The sequence below is a fragment of the Centropristis striata genome, chromosome 18, assembly GCF_030273125.1.
Source record: "Centropristis striata isolate RG_2023a ecotype Rhode Island chromosome 18, C.striata_1.0, whole genome shotgun sequence".
Lineage (NCBI taxonomy): Eukaryota > Metazoa > Chordata > Actinopteri > Perciformes > Serranidae > Centropristis > Centropristis striata.
The window spans coordinates 28,487,026-28,510,696 of NC_081534.1; the positions used below are offsets into that span (position 1 = coordinate 28,487,026).

A 23,671-nucleotide genomic window follows, 5' to 3' on the forward strand; every position below is an offset into this window, starting at 1 on the left:
GTGTCTCTGAGGAGCAGAATTTAATGTTTTTAGCAGCATCTAGTTATTACAAACGCCTTTTTTTGGTGACGATTTAAATATATTAAAAAAAAACCATGTAGAATAAAGTGATTTTGACAGAACTATCACAATTCTAAGCTTCGTTTAGCTTCGCTACTTTTTGTTAGTGGAAACACTTAGAACAAATGATCCATTCAAGGACTGTCGGGAAGTTCAAACCCTGACGATTATGCCCGTTTTTACAGTTTCTTCTTACGATAAACGGTGTAGTTTTGACGATATTATAAAGAAAACATTTAAAAGAGGTTAATGTGGAAATGTTGCATTTTAAACCTTTAATCGGGAAAATGATGCACATTTTCATTGGTTATGCACCACTTTCTCGTTATTCCCACCACTTAAAATGCAAATGTTGCAGATTATGAACCTATTTTTAAGCTTCCAGGCTGCACAAATTGAACTGAACACACACACACACACACACACACACACACATACAGTAACTCCTGGTCCTTTTCCCATAAACGTATGATGCACGTTGTTTCCTGCTAAGCTTGTTTTTCTCAGGTGATAATTTAACCACAGTTCCAGTATCAGCTGTTTTTAAAGCATATGCTGAGCTCAGAAACTAGGCTAATTTGTGTTTCCAGTGATGTGGAGCGGGGCTCTCATTTCTCGCTGTGGCGGACGGATCCTTTGTTAAGTGCTGCGTGTTCGCAGCAGAAGGAGGGCCGAGGAGGAGAGAGGGAGAGAGAGAGAGAGAGAGAGGGGTGATTTGAGGTGAAATGTAAAACAAGGCTAGTCAGGAAGGATTAGAGTCCTGTGAGCAGCGTGGCCCTGCGGCAGCACCCAACGCTGTGACAATGGCTGCTTGTTTTTTGCGGTTTACCCATGGATTTAAAACGCTTTGTGAGTATGTCCATGATTTACAGATTGTTATTTAGATGCAGCATGGATGTGGTTTTACAGATTAAAGGGGCTTGAGTTCATGTGGATGTGTACAGTTTCCAAGAATAAATTAAAAGGCTTTTCAGGTTTATTAATCTCTATTTTCAACTACAGACTTGCAATAAGATATTAATCCCTGTATGTCTGTACAGTGACCGAAATTATTTGTCTTTTTTTCTGCATTTTGCCGCTTTCTGGACTCAAAGGATGCTGTTAAAGTGACACAATTTAAAGGGTTTTAACTTTAATATTCGGCCTAATGGATTGTGCAGGAATCCTGTCAGCGGTCGCTCTGTAACACGGTGTGCTTCATCAAATGTTGCAGCGTTTCCTGTTTCTATGGTTACCCGCCTGATGCAGCAGGAGAGGTGCAGGCTGTAGACTTTGCAGATAAAAGGAGGACAGGCACGAGTCCATTAAGGGAGATAGAAGAGGAGCGCCAGAATTATAAGATACAAAATATTATTGAGGCTGTTCAATATAATGCAAATCCACATCTATATCAACCCCTAAAAAACACGGTGTTAAAAAAAAGAAAAGGCTATAGAGTTAAATCAGCACCAGCAGCCGGGTTTGTTGCAGAGCTGCACAGACTGTCACTTTGTGCACACCTAATCATAGCTGTGTGTTCATGCAAAAAATTAACACAAATGTCAAGTTATGCATATATAAATGCATCTTAATAAATATTCTACTGTTAAGTAAATGCATAAAGTGTGGAAGCTGGGATTTCTCTCACTGGATTTACATAAAAATCAGCTTCACTAGCCACTTATTATTAGAGCCTGACAGGTATTATTGGCCAATATTCACCTATCAGTATCGGTGTATATGAAGTCTGATATGTGTCGTCACGAAAACTTTTTTTCCACAATATATAATGCACTGAAACTGAACAGTAACAATGTTTATTTAGCTATTTATTTCATTCCCACTTATTCTTTATTTTCTCAGATATCATTTATAGAATTGGCTAACAATGTAATGCATTGTCTAAATGTAATTTAATGCAGTTTTATGCTCGAGAAAGTAGCACTCTGGGTACATTTGAGTGGTGAAAAATTGGTGCACAATCCACATAAAAAGGTATTTTTTCAGCTCAAAAGTTACTTTATCTGCCAGTTTGGGCGTATGACGCACAGATGCGGCACCAACACGCACCAACAGCCTCATTGGCTCCCATATTAAAAACGCAGGAAGGTTTCTGAAAAAGGGAGATGTAACAGTTTTTTTTAGATCGCTCTCACAAAGCTATTTTTTCATTTTTCTTTAAAAAAACAAACATATGTAGACGTTCAGGAAGAACTCAGGACGCTCAAAGTGAAGTCGGATCAAAGGATAGGTATTATGGTTTTGCCAAAAATGCTTTCTGTTCGAGGCCAGAAATTCCAGTCTGTCCGGAACATTCGGCAGTTAGTGGCAGTTACTTCTGTTGATTGCTCTGTTCTGATTGTCTTTGATCTTTGATCTGATTGCCTTTGATCCTTTGATGTGATTACAGTTACAGATACACGCGCGCACACACACACACACACACACACACACACACACACACACACACACACACACACACACACAGGTAACTTTATGCGATTTCCGTTACACACACACACACAAACTCCTCCAGATACACATGTTTCACACACACACACACACACACACACACACACACACACACACGCACGCATTTTGAGGTGAAAGGGTGAAAAGTCATAGGTTGCTGTATAAATAAATACTTGAAAAGGAATGATTGTTGTAGCTGTGCTCCTTGTATATAATATAGTATCATAACATTACTAGTATTAATTGTTTGAAATCTTTGAAGAATCTCATCATAGTGTACACACACCGGCAGTAGCCCCCGTGGCCCTTTCAGAGTTTCCCCAGAGGAAATTTTTTCTAGTTATACATATCATATTAATTTTAAGGCAATATTTCTTAGTTTTACATTACTTGGGGAGGTGTGATGCATTAAGTAGATGTTTTTTGCCAATGTACATGCTAAAGAACATATGGTATTAAGTTAAAAAAACTGTCTTAAGTTTGTATTTGGTGCATTTCTTTTAATAAACAATAGTTTTTATTTCTTTGAATATAATTTATTATATTTTGTGAGTTAGATTTTGAGAATTCTGACATGTTTTTCCTTCTGACTTATTCATGTTGATGCTTGTTTGCTGCCAGATTTGTCGATGTGAAAGTGTATAAAGTATATGCAAGTTATTGCATTACATAAAGCCGTTCCCTATGTGCCATTGTTTCCAGCAGTTTTCCCTTTGTGCTCTCCGTTTTGGTTGTGCAGACGTGTAACCACAAACTGAAGTTCACACGAGCAGTGAAGTGTTTGAAGGCACCGCCAGTATTATGCAATTTAATAAAATGCAATTATGATTAAGGCATGGCAGTCACAGCTGTTATATAAGTGATAATTGGAAACCAAACACTGCTGAACAGTTCCATCAAATGTATCCAAAATAATAATTACTGAGTATCATGTGACTTTGTTGGCAGAGACACTTCCAGTTGCTTCTTTACACGTGTGTTTCCAATAAAAAAAAACTTCTGTATCGCTTGTTCTAATGAAATGAAAAGAGTTGCATGAGTTCTGTGACTGAGCTCTCCTTGCTTTCTTTCTTCCTCTGCAGGTCAGTCCAAGCTGAAAATGAGTGCAGTAGGGGAAAACCCCCTGGACCCTGCCACGCCAGAGTCACGCAAGAGGAAAGGCTCACCATGCGACACATCAGGGCAAAGGTACACAACCAGCCACATGTTACATTACAGGTGTTACCAGGCAGAAATATGCTGCAGATATATGTGAATTTATACCAAATCCTGCATGAATTATCATTGCTTTAACCCATGTAGGCCTAAAACGCCTGGAAAAAATGCCTGTAAAACCTCTGGGCGATTTTAAAATAACCCCCTAAAATCTGAAGGTTTTTTTTTAGTAATTTTATGTCCTTTTTTGGGGTAATTTTGTGTCTTATTTCGGTAATTTTGTGTCTTTTTGGTAATTTTGTGTATTTTTTTTTAACCCATTTAGGCCTAAAACGCCTGTAAAACCTCTGGGCGATTTTAAAATAAGCCCCTAAAACCTGAAGTTTTTCTGGAAATTCAACAGAAGTGTCAACTCTTCCTACTAAATAATAGATTTTTCAGCCTCTGTAGCAGATAGAAATGAAATTCAAAAAGTATTTGAGAGCTTATAGCTGTTATATCTGAGCTCCCTCCGCTATAGTCGTCGTCCGCCGTGATTTCAGTTCTGGAAAAGTCCCATGTTGCATTGCGACACTCCCACATGTATTCTCATTTTGTGTCTTTTTTTTTAGTAATTTTGCATCTTTTTTTGTCTTTTTTTCTTTTGTAATTTTGTGTCTTTTTTGTAATTTTGTGTCTTTTTTGTAATTTTGTGTCTTTTTTTGGTGATGATTTCAAAGTTCTGGAAAAGTCCCATGTTGCTTGCAACACTCCCTCATGTATTCTGATGCATTTCATTGGTCAAGAGACCAAAAATAGGTGGGAAAAACTACAAATACTACAAATACTACAAAACAACGTATCAGCTTTCCTGGCTTTAATGGTAGAATAACGCAACAGCGCCCCCGCTCGCTTTATGGGGATTAAAATATTCAGTCCAGTCTACGATTTTGGTTCAAAGTTTTAGTTTTAGGTTTTGTTTCTACCATTTTGGTTAACATTTTGCCATAACACTAGAAAAACTAGTCTGATACCAGTTGTTCCGCTTCAATTCTAAGGGTTTCTTTGTTTTCATTTTTGTTAAAAAGACAATAATACAATTTATCACAATTATTTCTAGGTAAATATATCGTCCAACACAATGAAGTCATCGTGGCTAACTTTTCAGCAGCATCCACCTAAATTTAAAGTCTATTTAACTCTTATTTCATTGATGATTTGATGGATGTTAAATCAAAGGGAAAGAAAAAAAATATTGGATCCGAAACGTGACAGAGGTAACTAAAAAAGCAACAATGTATATCTCTACATTATGGGGATTAAAATATTCAGTCCAGTCTACGATTTTGGATCAAAGTTTTAGTTTTAGGTTTTGTTTCTATCATTTTGGTTAACATTTTGCCTTTTATAACACTAGAAAAACTAGTCTGATAGCAGTTTGTGTCATTTCTGGTTTTCTTGTTTTCTTTTTTGTTAAAAAGACAGTTATACAATTTATCACAATTATTCCTAGGTAAATATATCGTCCAACAAAATGAGGTTATCGTGGCTAACTTTTCAGCAGCATCCACCTAAATTTAAAGTCTATCTCAGGGGTCTCAAACTTGCGGCCCGCGGGCCAATTGTAGCCCTCGTGACAATATTTTGTGGCCCCCACCTTGATATGAAAGTTCAATGTGAGTTTTATATGAATGGCACTTTACAGTGTTGTGTGTGGAAGGTCCCATTATTGCGCAAGCTGGATCTTTGTTTCACTTGTTTCTATGACGACGTTAACAAAAAGAAAGTAATTTTGTGTCTTCTTTTTGTCCTTTTGTCTTTAAGTCATTTAGTGTTTTTTCAGTTATTTTGGGTCTTTAAGTTATTTCGTTTTTTTCATTTTGTGTCTTTTTTTTAGTAATTTTGTGTCTTTTTTTGGTCATTTTGATACTGCCTCCAGCGGCCCCCAGGTAATTTGAGTTTGAGACCCCTGATCGAACTCTTATTTCATTGATGATTTGATGGAATTTTTAACATTATATTCCCTGTTAAATCAAAGGAAAATAAAGGAAATATTGGATCCAAAACGTGACAGAAGTAACTAAAAAAAGCAACAATGCCTATCTCTACGTTATGGGGATTAAAATATTCAGTCCAGGCCGTGATTTCGGGTTAAAGTTTTAGGTTTTGGGTCAGGAAGGTCATGTCGTGGTGAAGGAATGAATGTAGTCAGTGTGTGTGTGTGTGTGTTAGCTGATGTAAGCTGATGTAACAGCCCAGCTAACATTTCTACAGTAACTACACGCAGCCACTGACCTGCACATTCACACAGCAGCGTCCTCCTCCTCCTCGTCCTCCTCCCTCGGTCACCACGCCTGTGTGTTCTGGCTGCCCAATGCACTGACCTACTTTTGCTGTTGTCGTCTCTCTCTCACACACACTCACACACACACTCACATATACACACGTTCCCCTCTCTCATGTTTACCACATACCTTGCTGTAACTCGTCAGTTTGAAAGTATATTATTGAAACTGGAGAATAATGGTAAGCACAAGGCCACGCATCCAGCCTCCGTAGGCTCCAGTTAGAGGCAGATATTTAATATTTTCTGGCAACTTTTCTTGTTTACATATTACGGAAACAAATTACAAGCAGCTGGGTGAAAAGCCCGCTGCACTTATACAGAAACATCGTGACGCTTCTTACACATTTCCTGACTCTGGCACCCTTAATTTAAACCACCTGTTGTTTGAAAAAGGAGCTTGTGATCAAGTTGTAATGTTTTATCGTTGACTAATTGATGCGAGGAGTTGGCATTACACTGCACCGGTTTAAGATTTATTAAACAGAAGCATCATTAATGAAGTCAAGGAAAGATCAAGGCTGCAGCTAATTATTTTCTCTTTTATGCATATCAGTTTTTATCAGATTCAGCGGGTAAAATAAGGATTGAACACTTCACCTTTTTCCTCTCTAAATATATTTCTAAAGGTGCTATTGACATGAAATTTTCACCAGATGTTGGATACAACCCAAGTTATTCATACATACAAAGAAACAAATCAGTTCAGAAATTATGTTATGTGTATAAATGTGAAATGACACAGAGTTGTTGCCAAAAATGAACCAATATAAAAACACCTTTTTGCACGATATTTATTGCAGAAACCACTGTTTGGGTCTATTTAGAAATGCAGTGAGCTATTTATTAGTTTTAATTTATTCTTTATTTAAATGGACAGTAATTGACTGACACTGGGCATCAAATTTTAGAGGTAATTAAGAAACAGTGCCTCCTTTACATTGTTGTATATCGTTACAAGTAAGCGCAAAAACGTTTATTTTTCGAATTAAAACTGTTTCACTGAATACATACATTATGTTTATCACAACTACTTGAATAAAATATTTGAACTGATGTGTTTTATTATTATTTTTCACAGTTTTCTGATGTTTTATAAGCCAAGAAATAAGAAGGAGAGCACAGTTATCGCAACATAAATCAGGAAAAAAAGTACTCCCTTCCTGTTATAAGGGACCAAATGCAGTTGATTTACGTAATTTGCAATTTACTTTATCCAGTGTTCAGTTCCAATATATTTAAATTAGCGCATATTTAATGAGTTAGAACCTCATTTGTATATCTAAACAAAAAATCTCAGAAATCTTGCAATACAAAAACATATTTTCTTAATGCAAATAACAAACTGGGGAAGTTTCATAGTGATATCTATAAGTAATAAAAAATAATAATAATCAATAGATTGTTTGGTTTGTAAAAAAAAATCTGGAAAAAATGCAAAAATGTTGGCAAAATTACCTTCATGGTGTTTGATTTTTTCCAACCACGTCTAAACCTCTAAAAATGATTGATGTTCATCAAGAAGGGGTAGAGTATATCGGGGTGTAAACACTTCATCCTACTCATTTTTGAGCATGTTTGCTGTTTTTTTTTATTATTTTGTTTTGCTCAAAATAAACAAATAATTAATTCATCCATATTACATTACATTACATTACATATTGAAAATATTTATCAGTTGCCGCCCTAACAACTTGCTCCCTTCGTGTTATAAGGCAGTAGTTCTCAACCTTTTTGAGTGGCGACCCCCAATTTAACATGCATGTTGTCCGCGACCCCCACTCATTTTATATTTTACTGTTACTTTTAATCTAAGTCCTTTGCTATCAGTTTAAAGGTCCATTCTGACCTCCTGAGTGTGTAACAGTCAGCTTCAAGCCAGAGACTCCTTGGAAAGTAACAACTTGATACTTTGGGATTTGTCAGAAAAGACACAAAATTACCAAAAAAATTACATATAATTAAGTAAAAAAGGACTCAAATTGACCCCCAAATGACAAAAAATGACCACAAAAGACACAAAATTACCCAAAAAAGAAACAAAATCACCAAAAAAAGACCAAAAATGACCAAAAAAAGACACAAAATTATCCAAAGGGAAACAAAATGACCAAAAAAAGACCAGAAATTACCAAAAAAAAGACACAAAATGACCAATTAAAGGAAACAAAATGACCAAAAAAGATACAAAATGATCAAAAAAAGACACAAAATGATCAAAAAAAGACACAAAATGACCAGAAAAGACACAAAACGACCAAAAAAGACACAAAATGACCAAAAACTAAACAAAATGACCACAAAATGACCAATTAAAGGAAACAAAATGACCAAAAAGGATAAAAAATGACAACAAAATGACACAAATTGACCAAAAAAGACAAAATGATCAAAAAAAAAACCAAAATGATCAAAAAAAGACACAAAATGACAAAAAAAAGACACAAAATTACCAAAAAAGACATTAAATGACCAAAAAGACTAAAACGCATTAACAAATGAACACTCTAACACAGTGGAGACAGAGCTGATTTCCAAAACGATTCGGTGACCCCCAGAAATCATCTCGTGACCCCAACTGGGGTCGGGACCCCAAGGTTGAGAATAGCTGTGATAAGGGACCAAATGCAATTGATCTACGTGTTTGAAACTCACCTGTTCCTCCTCTCGTGTCTCCTCCTCTCTGCAGTGTGGAGAAGCGGAGACGGGAGCTGGAGTGCCGCTACATCGAGGAGCTGGCTGAGCTGCTGTCATCCAACATGGGCGACATTGCCAGCCTCAGTGTCAAGCCCGACAAGTGCCACATCCTCAAGAGCACCGTGGACCAAATTCAGCAGATGAAGCGGCGTGAGCAGGGTGAGGACACACACACACACACACACACACACACACACACACACATTCTTGTACTTCTATCTTTGTGAGGACCCTCATTGTAATAGTGAATTCCCTTGCAAGGTTATAATAGTTTTGGATTTTTCATTAGTTTTAGTATTTTTATTTCGTTGAGAATTTTTGTTTTCAAAGTCAGTTAGTTTTAATGAGTTTTTAGATTGAGTTTGCTAGTTTTAGTTTAGTATTTACTTTCTGAAATGCATTAGTTTTTATTAGTTGTAGTTTTTTGTAATGAGGTATTTGTTGGGTGGGAGATTAAAAGAGGTCACAGTAAATTTTGCCTTTATTTCCTTTTATTATCCACCTTCATTATGTATGAAAAAAGTTGACAAAGACGAAAACGAAGGACATTTTCACTATAATTTTAGTTAGTTTTAGTTAGTTTTGTAACCACATGATACATGAATTATTATCATGTAACCTTTAACCCTTAAAACAAAGTCTGAAATCTCAAAAGAAAAGAAGTGAGGACCAGCCGAAATGTCCTCTCTTTGCAAAAACGTCCTCACTATGTTGGTTAAAAACGTGTTGTTCCGGTCCTCACTATGCAGGAAGTACAAGAACACACAAACACACACACACACACACACACACACACACAGGATTGCTTGTGACCTCTTGCACAGTTTATTATGCTGTAAAGACATTTTCTCACTGATTTTTAAAAGCTTCTCCGTCCACACTCAATGCAAATTCTTTCATTGCACAAACTAAAAAAATATTTTTAATTTTAGTACAAAATAAATTAACAGTTGTGTGTGGGGTTTTTTTTGTACTCAAGGACAAATATTTGACCCAAATGTCACATTTTATTTGCATTTTATGTCTTATTCATGCTTTTAAAATTAGTTTCTATTTAAAATTGTCTAAATTCTGACAAACCGAAGCATAAAGGAGCTCTTTATTGACTCTCACAGGATTTAACAGTTTTATATAAGAAAATCTAGTGCTGAATGCAAGGTTTACTCAGTGATTGCTTTGTGGTTCAGGTCTTATAGTTTCAACACGTGTCAGTAGGTACATGTTATGAATTAGTAATTTCTTTCTAGAATAAGCTGTGTTGTAGGATGTTTCTCTGTTTGTGATGTGTGTCTTTGTTTTTCCCCCCGACAGAGAAAGCAGCTCTTCTGTCTCCAGATGACGAGGTGCAGAAGAGCGACATCTCCTCCAGTAGCCAGGGGCTGGTGGAGAAGGAGGCTCTGGGGCCCATGCTGCTAGAGGTGAAGCACAACACACATTTACACATCTCTACAGGCAAAAAAAGTTTCTCCTGCACTGGGCAATGTAGAGATTTTGGGCCATTTTTCTCCCATAATATGTCTGTTAACTATTAGAACCCCAAACGTAACATTTACATTCTTTAATTTCCCTCGGGATAAATAATGTGTCTGTCTGTCTCTCTCTCTCTCTGTATCTGTCTCTCTCTCTCTGTCTTTCTGTCTCTCTGTCGGTCTTTATCTCTGTCTCTCTCTCTCTCTGTCTGTCTGTAATATTTTCTATATTTTTTAAACATATTTTTGATTCACAATTTCATTACCGTAATGCATCCAGATAAAAATGTCATGGTTTCCCCATACTTGTATACAATCAATATTTAATAAACTTCATAAAAATAAATATACATGTGTTTAAAACTGTGTAATTTAACAGAATATAATCAAACATAATGGTTTGTAACAATGTGTAAAGAACAAAATCTGAATGAAAATTGATGGTTAAATGTTACAGTAATTGCAATTGATTGTCCTTCAATGTGCAATATATTTATTAACACTTATAATTAACATTAACATCATATCTGCTTCTGGCAAATTGAATTGAAGACTGTGCACATTACCTTACAGGCTGCTAGAGGTGAACAACACAACACACATTTACACATCTCTACAGGCAAAAATAGTTTCTCCTGCACTGGGCAATGTAGAGATTTTGGGCTATTTTTCTCCCATAATATGTCTGTTAACTATTAGAACCCTAAACGTAACATTTACATACTTAAATTTCCCCTCGGGATAAATAATGTGTCTGTCTCTCTGTCCGTCTGTCTGTCTCTCTGTTTCTCTCTCTCTCTCTCTCTCTGTCTGTCTCTATCTGTGATCTATTGAGAAAATGCATTATAACAGGCTTTTATTGCATCAAAAATGACCCTATTGGGTGATTCTCATGAAGCCAGTCTAAGTTCTGTCTGTGAAGATTATAAGTACATACTTTATTAAACTAAATATATTTAACTTTTATATGAATGAACAATATAGCCATAATGAGGCACAATTCATTGTTTTGTGCTAAAATAATATTTTCTATATTTTTAAACATATTTTTGATTCACAAATTCATTACTGTAATACATCCAGATAAAAATGTCACGGTTTCCCCACACTTATATACAATAAATATTTAATAAACTTTATAAAAATAAATATACATTTGTTTAAAAATGTATAATTTAACAGAATATAATCCAACATAATGGTATTAACAATGTATAAAGAACAAAATCTAAATGAAAATTGATGAGAAAAAATGTTAGATAGATAGGAAGGAAGGAAGGAAGGAAGGAAAAGGAAAGGAAGAAATTTGGTTGTCACAGCAGTCTGGAATTCAAGTACAATAAAATACAATAGAAAAAAACACAGAATAGAACAAGGACACTTGAGAAGTTAAAAAAAAAAAAAAGAAGAGGATCAGTTGGTAGGTTGGCAAGATGATGGTAATTATACTGATGATATAATGGCAACAATGCTATAGTGACTAGACAGTATATAATAATAATATTAGTACAGTATATAATATATAATATAATAATAAATATGTGTATATTTTAATAAAATACATTTTGGTAATACCGGCTACCCTTCAGCATATTTAAGTGTTTGCCAAAGAGAGAAAAAACAAACCTTTTGTTTTTGTTTTTTTATTTAAAAATGTGTTATGGTAATGAATTTTGCTCACAGTGTCTCTAAAAATGTCAGAAAATACCTTAAAATTCTTTAAATAGATTATAAATTCATATTACACAGTGACTTTAGATTGTATATGTTATAAAGGGTCAAAGAAAATCAGTATTCAATGCTGTTGGATTTTTGCTCTGAGCTGCACCATGTTCATGAGAATCACCCTGTTCGCCTATTTAACTCTGTTGTTCTTGAACAAACAGATACAAAAACAGCTTCTTCCCAAAAGCAATAACAACCCTGAACTCTCATATGCACTGATTTTCATATGGACTTTATTACTGTGCAATATTTCTTTTTTAAATATGCTATAACTGGCAATGTGCAATAATTTGTGCAATTAATTGTCCTTCAATGTGCAATATATTTATTAACACTTAATAGCATATCTGCTTCTGGCAAATTGAATTGAAGACTGTGCACCTTACCTTACCTTTTTTTTTTTACATTTACTTGCCTAATTATGTGTATGTTTATATTTATATTGTATATTTTTATGTATTTTATTTGTCGCACTGCTTTTTGGAGTCAGCTCTCAAATCTCATTGTACATGTGTATAATGACAATAAAGGCATTCTAAGTTCTAACTCCTCCTCGTCTCCTCGTTCAGGCCCTCGATGGGTTTTTCTTCGTGGTCAACCGGGAGGGCCGCATCGTCTTCGTGTCTGAGAACGTGACGAGCTACCTCGGATACGCCCAGGGGGAGCTGATGACCTCCAGCGTCTACAGCATCCTCCACGTGGGAGACCACGAGGAGTTTGTTCGCAATCTTCTGCCCAAAAGCCTGGGTGAGTGTGCAAAGCATCTGCTGCTCAATGCTTTACATCCAGGCTGGGAGATGCCAATAGTTGTTATTTTTTAAAGATATTTGGTAATTGCTTTTTCAGTATCTTCAAATTTGACAGTTTCCATGCCAATGAAACCCATTAAGGAGATAGGTTTTTGGCAGGGAAATCAGAATACAGTCCTTATACAGATAATTAACTGGGTTTATTGATGGAGAGTGCTGTAGCTAACGCGCATCTGAAGAGCCACGGAGAAAGAAGGCAGAGTGAGGAACTGTAGGCAGTTAGAATTAACACGGGCTGAAGAGCTGCAAAATGGGCTAGGAGAGAAGAAACTGTAGAGTCAGAGCAGAGAGTTTGAGTGTTTCTGTCTGTCTGTCTGTCTGTCTGCCTGTCTGTCTCTCTGTCAATTCAATTCAATTGGCTTTATTGGCATGACATAACACTGTACATATTGCCAAAGCAAGCGTCAGAAAAAGAAAAAAAAGATAACAGTAAGGAAAGCAATGTTTACAATAAATTATTATAAGTCTATTATTCATTTTAAAAGAAAAGAAAAACTAATAACAATAAAAGAAAACAATATTTACAATCATTGAATTACAATCAATCTGTCTGTCTCTCTCTGTCTGTCTGTCTGTCTGTCTCTCTGTCAAAATTAGGTTAAAAAAGACACTTTTTATGACTTGGTGTGTAGAATCTGTAGCTCTCTTCTTCAGAATAGTGGAAAGAAAACATCCAAAACAAACATTTAGTTGTATATTTTTACTCTATTTGATCAATTTGCACCAGTAGATTTCTCCTAAATTCACCAAAAGTTACAGTTCTGTTGCAGTATATAGTACCGCAAGCAAAGTCTAAACATCTAAAGTCACAGCAGAGTTTGTGTGTGTGTGTGTGTGTGTGTGTGTGTGTGTGTGTGTGTGTGTGTGTGTGTGTGTGTGTGTGTGTGTGTGGGTGTGGGTGTGGGTGTGATAGTTTAAGGGGAGTAAGGGAAGAGTGAAACAATGACTTTCTTCCCTGAGATAATGTTGATTTAATTTTTTGGCGTCAACCTTGAGAAGAGGTTGCACTGAAAATGGAAAAGGGTCGTGTAAGGACAAAAGACAACGTAGGCGACGAGGTCTCTTTAAATGTCGCGGTAGTCGCTACAGCTCTCGTTTCTGCTTGGAAACAAGCTGCTCGGATCTTTAAATCACATTTTCAGAACCTCAGTGACACAAACATCCCTGTTAAAGAGTCTGAAGGGACGACAGGTTAGCTGCTTTCTGCTGTTTACTGTTAGAACCACTAACGTTACATTTACATTCTTAAATTTCCCTCAGGATAAATAATCTGTCTGTCTCTCTCTATCTGTCTCTCTCTCTCTCTGTCTGTCTGTCTCCGTCCCTCCATCTGTCTGTCTGTCTCTCTGTCTGTCCGTCTGCCTGTCTCTCTCTCTGTCTCTCTCTCGCCCTGTCTGTCTGTCTCTCTCTGTCTCTCTGTCTGTCTGTCTGTCTCTCTCTCTGTCTCTGTCTCTCTCTCTTTGTCTGTCTGTTTCTGTCGGTCTGTCTGCCTGTCTGTCTCTCTCTGTCTGTCTCTCTGTCTCTCTGACAGACAGACAGGCAGGCAGAGAGAGAGAGACAGGCAGAAAGAGAGACAGACTCTCTGTCCGTCTCTCTCTCTCTGCCTGTCTCTCTGTTTCTGTCTGTCTCTCTGCCTGCCTGTCTCTCTCTCTGCCTGTCTCTCTGTTTCTGTCTGTCTCTCTGCCTGCCTGTCTCTCTCTCTGCCTGTCTCTCTGTTTCTGTCTGTCTCTCTGCCTGCCTGTCTCTCTCTCTGCCTGTCTGTCTCTCTGTCTGTATTTCTGTCTCTCTGCCTGACTCTCTCTCTGCCTGTCTCTCTCTCTGTCTGTATTTCTGTCTCTCTGCCTGTCTCTCTCTCCGCCTATCTGTCTCTCTGCCTGTCTCTCTGTCATAATTAGTTTAATAAAAGACACATTTTATGATCTGGTGTGTAGAATCTGTGTCTCTGCTGCTTCATTCAGAGCCAGCAGTGATTACTCACTCAACAAGATTGGCATCTTCCAGCAGCCTTGGAGAAAAAAAACAAAAAAACATTTGAAATGAGACGAGAAGATATTTGGCAGGAACTGTGTTGGACAGAATGATTGATTTACAGCAGCACGCTGGACATCAGGTGCCTGTTTCACAAAAAGCAATTTGCTGCCATTATTTAAACGTAAAACGCGAATAATGGCACAATTTGTCTCTTATATATTTCAGATGCATTTGGGAGTTCTGCAGGTCATTTGCATTTTACGTAGGCCTGTCACAATAATTAAAGTATCGAATTATTGAGCGAAGCAAACATTTTTTAAGGTGATTTCCATATATCGTACATTGTGTTTACAAGCACATTTATTTATAAAAGGATGTTTTTAATATTTTAGTCAACATTTCGCCTTATATAGACCCGTTGACTGTCATTTTTTGCCGCTCTGCTTCGATTTTAAGGGTTTCCTTGGATTATTGTGCTATTATATTATCATTTTATTAGTGGTAATTTATTTTATTTTTTTTAAGACTAATGCAATTTATGGCAATTATTTCTAGGTCAATATATCAATTTAATTATATTACATATATTATAATTTTACTTTTCAGCATCATCACCCTAAATCCAAGTCTATTTCATTGATTATTCAATGATTAAAAAGGAATTTTTAATATTTTATTCCCTGTTAAATCAGGGGAAAGAAAAGAGAGACTGGATCTAAAAGCTGACAGAAGTAACTAAAAAAGCAACAATGTATATCTCAACTTTATGGGGATTAAAATATCTTTATAACATATAACACCTATCATTTGCGTTGACCGTGGTCTTGTCTACTTGATATATAAGGTGGATTTACATGAATTAGTGTATTGTATTATATTGTTTAAGAACGCCCTTTTCCTTCCTCATAAAACCTTTTACTTTTTTTATTTTGATACTTGTTTACTTGCTGCAGGTTTTGGCGCCTTAACTCCAGCAGTAAGTCAATGGAATAAGGTGAAACCCTTTGAAAGGAACGTGTATTGCATCACTCTTATAATGAACACAACAGGCTAATAAAAACATAATCCACATCCACAGGGCAACATTAACATTCCCTTAAGTGCTATATATATTTCCTTTTAGTCTTAGCAACAACAGTTAAATGTGCTCATCAATCCTTAACTCTATATCACTTTTTGAGTTAGTGTGCTGTATATAAGAAAAGGCATTAGGGCATGCTGATGTGGAATTTCAAAATTAAAGCCCCCTCAAATGTCATATACAAGCTGTTTTCCCTGTAAATTACATCAGAATAAAGGGAAGTGGCCTGTTGCCTCAGACTAATTTTACTTCAAAATAATAGTAGACAGCGTTGATGTTTTACTTGGATAATATCAAGGTATTCTAATGTGGTTTTTCAAAATAAAAGCCCCCTAAAACGTTCTTTGTGAGTTATACTCCCATTAATGTTAGACTTTAGATTAGAATGAAAAGGAAGAAGGCTGTTGCCACTGACTAATTTTACTTCAAAATAATAGTGGACATTGTGATGTGGATTTTCAAAATAAAAGCCCTCTAAATTGTCCTATATGAGTTATGCTTACTGTAGATTAGAAAGAAAACAGCCTGTTGCCTCAGACTGATTTTACCATAAAATAATAGTAGACAGCCTTGGTGTGTTACTTGGATAATATGAAGACATTCCGATGTGGGTTTTCAAAATAAACCCCCCGTAAATGTTATTTATGAGTGATGCCACTCTAAATTTAGATTATAAATTAGAATAAAAAGGACGGTCTATATCTACAGACTGATTTCACTTCAGAATAAAAGCAGACCACTTCAGAGTGTCACTTGGAAAATATCGGGACATTCTGATGTGGATTTTCAAAATAAAAGCACTTTAAAAATCTATTTTATGAACCATGTTCCCACTAAATTCAAAGTTTAAAATGAAACAGGTGTTGCTACAGCTGTTGCTATGGACTTATTTAACTTCAGACAACCTAAGAGTGATAATATCAGGACATTCTGATGTGGATTTTCAAAATAAAAGCACTTTAAAATCTATTTTATGAGTTATGCTCTTTAATTGTTGTTTAATGATTATAGATTAGACTAAAAATGAAAGGCTGTTGCCACTGACTAATTTTACTTTAAAATAGTAGACAACCTTGGTATGTTATTACAACAACAGTTAATTGTGTTCATCAATCCTAAACTCTTCCGTTTTTTTATTTTCCTCCCTGTCCAGTAAACGGCGTGCCGTGGCCACAGGAAACTGGCCGAAGGAACAGCCACACCTTTAACTGTCGCATGCTGAAGAGGCCGCCGGACGAGGTGGACTCAGAAAATCCAGAAGCTCGGCAGCAATACGAGATGATGCAGTGTTTCACCGTGTCCCAACCGCGGACCATGCAGGAGGAGGGAGACGGTACGTTCAATCACATGCACACAACTGTTAAAACCAGTATAAATATAGAGGATTTAAGCAAGAAATAGAGATTATAATACGATATATTTATAACATTTACTGTCTTTTTGTACTTTTATTTTGAAAATCCTGGTATAAACACTGTATATCAATGCAACAAAAGATAGATTCTCTTATGACATTTTGTTAGTAGTAAATATAGACTTTAAATTACTAATAAATACTTGTTCTGCAGATTTTTTATCTTTATTTTTTTTACTGAAAAAAGAAAAGGCTCCACTTTCCCGACTTCCAGTTGGACAGTGATCAGAGGAGTTTATATTTCTTTGGTGCAATGGCCTTGATAAAGTGTATGATGTAGGACCTGCATTGCAGATTTACTGTGCTTTTGAGCTCTGAGTAGTTATTAAGATAAAAGCTGGCCCTATAGATCTGGACTCATGATATCATACATCTTTCGTTTTGTTGATTTTAAGTCCCGACTTCTGTTGTTTGCATCAGAATCAAAGTCCTGAAAACAAACCGGAATGCAACATCCTGACCCTTTTTTTGGAATCTAGGTTGTATGATTGATACTTAACATGTCTCCAAGCTTTGATTGGCAGCTATTTCTTCTCTTATACACAGAGAAACCAAAATGATGATCTGATTTTTGAGTTTTAAAAGGTTGTCATGAGAAATATAAACCATCTTTCCATGGCTGTTTTGACTGTTGCTTACACAAGAGCCACATCTATTCTTCCTCTTCCTTTTGTCCCTGTTACCTTTGTTTTTCTGTGACTTATAGTCACACACACACATAAACACACACACACATGAACACACGCACACAAAGAAATCTCACTAGTTTTGTCCTTTCCTCCCTCAGACCTGCAGAGCTGCCTGATCTGTATTGCCTGTCGGATACCTCGCACCCAGCCTTTCAGCACTGAGTCTTTCATCACGAAGCAGGACCCCACAGGTAACACACATACACACACACACACCAATGTTATTATAGTTAATGAAAACTAACAAAATAACGAAACTAGAATAGAAAAAACATTTTCGTTAACTGGAATAAAAGTGAAAAGGCTTTTTTCTTTTGTTAATTTATTTTTCTCTGATTTTTTATGGATTTATTTTCTAAAAAACAGGACACTCCCTGTCATAGGACCTAAAAATATATAATAATAATAATAATAATACTACAGGTGCATCTCACTACATTAGAATATGATGGAAAAGTCCATTTCCAGTAGTTCAAGTCAAACAGCCCCAACCAAGTATTGAGTCATATAGATGGACATACTTTTCAGAGGCCAACATTTCCATATTAAACATACTTTTTAAAATTGGTCTTTTGTAATATTCAATTTTTTTGAGACACTGAATTTTAGGTCTTCATTAAATGTATTATATATTGTATCATTATAATTAGAAGAAATTAAATAAATTAAGACATGAATTGTTTTATTCTGTGTGTAATTGACCTATATAATGTGTTATTGCCACTTTTTGAATTGAATTACTGACATAAATAAACTTTTCTATGATATTCTAATTCATTGCACCATTCATTCAGATGCACCTGTACTTAGTAATATTAAGAATGATAATAAATAAATGGATAAAGAAAGAAACAGATGGTCATAAAAGAGGGTCATTTGCAGCAGAGCAGAGTCAGGTACAGATGAACATAACAGTTGCATTCTCAGTGGTACATTTATTTTATTATGTAATATAATAATGTAATGCATTTATCCCCAGGTGGACTGAAAACTCTTTAAATATTGTAGAGTAAAAAAAGAGCATTTTAAGAGGCGTTCCAACAATAAAAACAAGTATTTGACCGAGGTCACAGTGTGGACCTGAGTGTGTGGAGGCTACTGTAGATGTTGAAATGTGCGTAGACTGACCTTGTTGTGTGTGTGTGTGTGTGTGTGTATTTGTGTGTGTGTGTGTGTTGCTCTCCTCCAGGGAAGATCATCTCCATAGAAACTAGTGCTTTGCGAGCGACAGGCCGGCCTGGCTGGGAAGACCTGGTCAGGAAGTGCATCTACGCTTTCTTTCAGCCGCAGGGCAAAGAGCCCTCCCACGCCAAGAAGCTGCTGCATGAGGGTGAGTAGCTGCGACTGATTGTTCAGCTTCACTCACAGAAACCATTGATACGTCTCAGCACCACTTGAATGCCATTATAAAAGATCACATTGAACGCTACATTTCAAAAACTCTCCGATTCGAGTTAGTGAGCTGTGAATGTAGATTTATCTTGTGGAAAGCACAGGAAAGATTGTAAAGGCAAGAAGAAGAATGAGGATCAAAACACAAAGATATACTTCATGTACTGTTATGTAAGAAAAGTCATTAGGTCATGCCAATGTGGAATTTCAAAATTAAAGCCCCCTTAAACGTCATATGCAAGCTGTGTTCCCTCTGATTCAGAAATCCGAATTTTAAAGGTAAAAACAGCTTGTTGCCTCAGACTAATTTTACCTCACAATAATAGTAGACAGCCTTGGTGAGTTACTTGGACAATATCAGGACATTCTGATCTGTGTTTTCAAAATAAAAGCCCCCTAAAATGTTCTATATGAGTTATTCTTCCTCTAGTCTTAGATCATAGATTAGAATAAAAAGGAAACAGTCTGTTACCACGGACTAATTCTACCTCAAAATAATAGTAGATAGCCTTGATGCGTTATCAGCACATTCTGATGTGGCTTTTCAGAATAAAAGCCCTCTAAAATGTCATATAGGAGTTATGCTCTCTCTAAATGTAGATTATAGATTAGAATTAAAAGAGAACAGGCTGTTGCCACATACTAATTTTACTTCAAAATAATAGTAGACAGCTAATTGAGGACATTCTGATGGGGGGGTTTCAAAGTAAAACCCTTCTAAAATGTCCTTTGGGAGGTATGCTCCTTATAAATTTAAATTATAGATTAGAATAAAAAGGAAACAGCCTGTTGCCTCAGACTGATTTTACCTCAAAATAATAGTTGACAGCCTTGATGTGTTACTTGGATAAAATGAGGATATTCTGATGTGGATTTTCAAAATAAAACCCCTAAAATGTTATTTATGAGTTATGCCACTCTAAATTTAGATTATAAATTAGAATAAAAAGGAAACAGCCTGTTGCCACAGACTAATTTCACTTCAGAATGAAAGCAGACCACTTCAGAGTGTCACTTGGGTAATATCAGGACTTTCTGATGTGTATTTTCAAAATTAAAGCACATTAAAATTTATTTTATGAGCTATGTTCCCACTAAATTCAAAGCTAGGTTTAAAATGAAACAGGTGTTGCTACAGCTGTTGCTAAGGACTTATTTAACTTCAGATAACCTAAGAGTGATAATATCAGGACATATTCATGTGGATTTTCAAAATTAAAGCCCCCTTAAAATGTCATATGGTCTATGCAAGCCTCTACAGTCAGATTTAGCAGTTTGCTTGAAATTTAAAATAATAACTTTAGGCTTGAAATTATTATATTCTACCTGCTAAAACCAGGACAGTATCCTCAAACATATTATACAAATTGATCTTTGTTTAATTTAAGGCTTATTGCAAACAGCTGAACAACAGTTGATATCAGAATCCTGTAATCTAAAATTGCAGTTTTCAAAATGTTGACATCATCTTAGATATTGATCCAGTTAATCCAAACCACAGTTGAGCATTTTGGTGGAGAAGCATCAAAGACCATTTTCTATTTTTAAACATGTTTGTTTCTGTATTGCTGGGAAAAATGCCTTTCCTCATCTGGGTAAGCTGTTTGAAGTGCTAGCCTTCTTTTTTTTATCATTCTGTGTTACAAGGTGATTGTGAGAGAATAAGACCATAATTACCATGTACAAAATAAATGCATGCAGATAGTTGATAGGATAAAGGGAAGATAGACCAGCATCTGATTATCCCAACACTGGAATCACTCACAGCTGCTGCAACACCTTGATGCAGAGGTATCAATTTGGCCTTTATGTGAGTCAGAGCGCTTTAAGCCCGGACACATCTGGGAAATGAACAAACAAGAGATGAGGCCAAAGTCTAAACCCTGTGTTTGCCTTTTTTTTCCTCTTGTCCCGTGTTTGGGTGTTTGTATCTCCATCAGTGATGACCCACGGCACCGCCATCAGCCCGTTGTACCATTTCACGTTAAGTGATGGCACCCCGCTCAGCGCTCAGACCCGCTGCAAGTTCTGCTGCCCCCCCAACCCTGACGTACAGCCCTTCATTATGGGCATTCACACTATTGACAGGTACCGTCCTTTTGCTCATTTCTGCAGCACTTTTTAGCTCAGCCACATGGTCTGTAGCACCCTATAATGTGATAATTTCCTGATTATGTAATAAAATTTGCACTTAAAACCCAATAATGTAATAACTTCACTTATAATGTAATAAAAATATCCTAACTGATAGAATTCCAGCTCAGATAAGTTTCAGATAAGCCACTGATTTCACTGATTTCCAACATCACTACCTCATGAAAACAACCACAAAGCAACAAAACAACTTCCTGAAAATGTAATAAACTCCCAATAATGTAATAAGGTATTACATTATCTGTAAGAATGTTATTACAATATCAGTCAGGATGTTTTATTACAGTGTTGCTGAAGTTGTGTCATATTTTCAAGAGCAAACTTAAGACAGAGTAACAAGATCTAGGACAACAAAATTAGCCATTAACCCGTCCAAACATATACTTAACATACATAAAACATGACAAAGGCCTGGACAGGACAGGGTGACAGGAATTATTATTATTATTTTCTCCTTTTTTTATGTGGTGCACTTTGTGTTACATTTCTCTTGTATGAAAAGTGCTATACAAATAAAGTCTGATTGATTGATTGATTATTACATAATTGGGTTTTATTACATTTTCGATCGAGTTAAGTACAAATTTTATTACATTATCAGGAAATTATTACATCATAAGGTGCATATAATTATATTTGTAAATATTTGTTTGTTTTTTAGTGTCTGAATTCAACAATTTTCATGTCTTTTTATTATTTTTTTTAAACTATGTTTTAAATAATTTTGTATTATTATTATTATTATTTTATTATATAATTGGATTTATTGTTATATATTTAGGTTTTTTTCAGTGTTTGAATTTAAACTGGATTTTAAATAATTTAGTATTATTATTATTATTGTATTTTTTAGTTTTTATTATTTTTATTATTATTATTATTATTATTGTCAGTTGTAGTAGTAGGGTCCATTATAATGCTATGATCCAGAAGGCCCTATACAGATAAAGAAAAATCAAAATCTTATTATTACATTATTGGGTTTTATTACATTTTCGATCAAGTTAAGTGCAAATTTTATTACATGTTCAGGCGTTATTACATTATCAGGAAATGACTACATTATAGGGTGCTACATGATCTCCTCAGGTTCTATCTTTCATTCTCCTCCAGGGAACACAACACTGCTAGCTCTCAGGAAAACACTAACCCCAGCCTTCCACCGACCCTCGGCAGCCTTGCCCAGACTCCTTCCCGCTCCCCGACCCTCCCCCCCGGCAGTAACTGGACCCAAGGCTCAGGCCTTGCCACCTCGGGCCTCCACCCCAACAACACCAACACCTCCCCCCACGGACATAACCCAGCCACACCCACAGGCTACCTGACGCCCAATCGGACCTGCCCCCAGCAGGTCAACAGCCCCTCTCCTCTGAGCAGCCCACTCACAGCCACCCCTACCTCTTTTATGTCGCCCAGGATGCCACGGGCCAGTCCTGGGTTAGGGGGGAGCCCCCGGGTCCCGGGGAACCCCTTCTCTCCTTCCACACCGGGCCTCCACTCCCCAGCCGGGGACCTTAGTGGTGGAGGCGGCCTCACCAGGCAGCAGTCTGGCGGCGATGGTAGCAGCGGCGCCATCGGTGGGTCGGCGGGGTCCTTCTCCCTGTCGTCTCCGGTCCTCCAGAGACAAGCCAGTACACCCACCGGCTCCTCCACTCGCCCTCCGTCTGCAAAGCCGCCAGAGGGAGGAGAAGGAGGGGGAGAGGACTCTGTTAAAGCCCCCCTTCCTTCTGCCTCACAGCTGGGGAACCCCAGACTCAATCAGCTCCTGGATAGCAATGGGACAGGAGCTGAATCTAACAACAACAACAGAATCCACTGCACCTCATCACCTCATCCACCGAACCCGCCCCCCGCCCCTCAGTGCCCCGCCTCCCACAGCACGCTCACCGAGCGACATAAGATCCTGCATCGGCTGCTCCAGGACACCAGTCCCAACGATGCCTCCGCCACCACTGAGGACGGACTAAACAAAAACGACGTCGAGATCAAGAGGGAGCCGTCTGCCAGTCCGGCTCAGACCACATCACCTCCTAAGTCCAGCTCCAGAGAGCCACAGGACCACCAACTGCTCCGCTTCCTCCTGGACACGGATGAAAAGGTGAGCCTCGACATGTCTAATATCCTGTGCATTTCATTTTTTATGTATTAAGAGTATGGTTGTCACGATACTAAAATGTTCAACTCGATACCATTTTCGATACCACCAGGATAAAAACAAAGACCCCAAAATTTAACAGAAATATTTTTATTAACAAGAAAAATGCAACATGTAAAAATGAAC

General features: G+C 36.9%; 1 protein-coding gene across 1 annotated transcript in view; it reads left to right on the forward strand.

Annotated features, from left to right (window-relative positions):
- The first annotated feature begins 773 nt into the window (after positions 1–773).
- The window catches only part of ncoa1 (nuclear receptor coactivator 1), a 41,268-nt gene continuing 18,370 nt past the window's right edge, over positions 774–23,671 (forward strand). Inside the window, exons 1-10 of the mRNA XM_059355682.1 lie at positions 774–909; positions 3,594–3,699; positions 8,679–8,845; positions 9,998–10,104; positions 12,450–12,627; positions 16,895–17,074; positions 17,943–18,035; positions 19,034–19,174; positions 21,177–21,324; positions 22,504–23,488. Coding sequence (XP_059211665.1) covers positions 864–909; positions 3,594–3,699; positions 8,679–8,845; positions 9,998–10,104; positions 12,450–12,627; positions 16,895–17,074; positions 17,943–18,035; positions 19,034–19,174; positions 21,177–21,324; positions 22,504–23,488 — 2,151 coding nt within the window. The 5' untranslated portion in view covers positions 774–863. The remainder of the gene's footprint in view (positions 910–3,593; positions 3,700–8,678; positions 8,846–9,997; positions 10,105–12,449; positions 12,628–16,894; positions 17,075–17,942; positions 18,036–19,033; positions 19,175–21,176; positions 21,325–22,503; positions 23,489–23,671) is intronic.